A 259-nucleotide genomic window follows, 5' to 3' on the forward strand; every position below is an offset into this window, starting at 1 on the left:
GCACATAGGTCCGCAGGTACTGGGGGGCATCGTAGTTCACCACCAGCTGCACCCCCTGCACATCGATGCCGCGGGCGGTGGCGTCTGTGCTGATGAGGCTGTTGAGAAACAAGGGGTGTGGGACCCGCCTGAGACCGGAACACCCCCCCTACTGGGGGCCAGGCAGACCCCAGAGCCAGCACCCTCCCAGGGCACTCACAGCTGAATCTTTCCCTGTTCAAACTGCTTCAGGATCCCCTTCCTCTGGCCGGGCCCGTAG

General features: G+C 64.1%; 1 protein-coding gene across 1 annotated transcript in view; it reads right to left on the reverse strand.

The window, feature by feature from the left end:
• DDX51 (DEAD-box helicase 51) overlaps window positions 1-258 on the reverse strand; it is a gene marked incomplete at its 5' end in the record, with an annotated part of 1,936 nt that extends 1,678 nt beyond the window's left edge. The window contains 2 exons of the mRNA XM_015567231.1: window positions 1-98; window positions 200-258. Of these exons, the coding sequence (XP_015422717.1) occupies window positions 1-98; window positions 200-258 (157 nt within the window). The remainder of the gene's footprint in view (window positions 99-199) is intronic.
• Between the last annotated feature and the right edge of the window lies 1 nt (window position 259).

This window comes from Myotis davidii, unplaced genomic scaffold, assembly GCF_000327345.1.
Source record: "Myotis davidii unplaced genomic scaffold, ASM32734v1 scaffold43, whole genome shotgun sequence".
NCBI lineage: Eukaryota > Metazoa > Chordata > Mammalia > Chiroptera > Vespertilionidae > Myotis > Myotis davidii.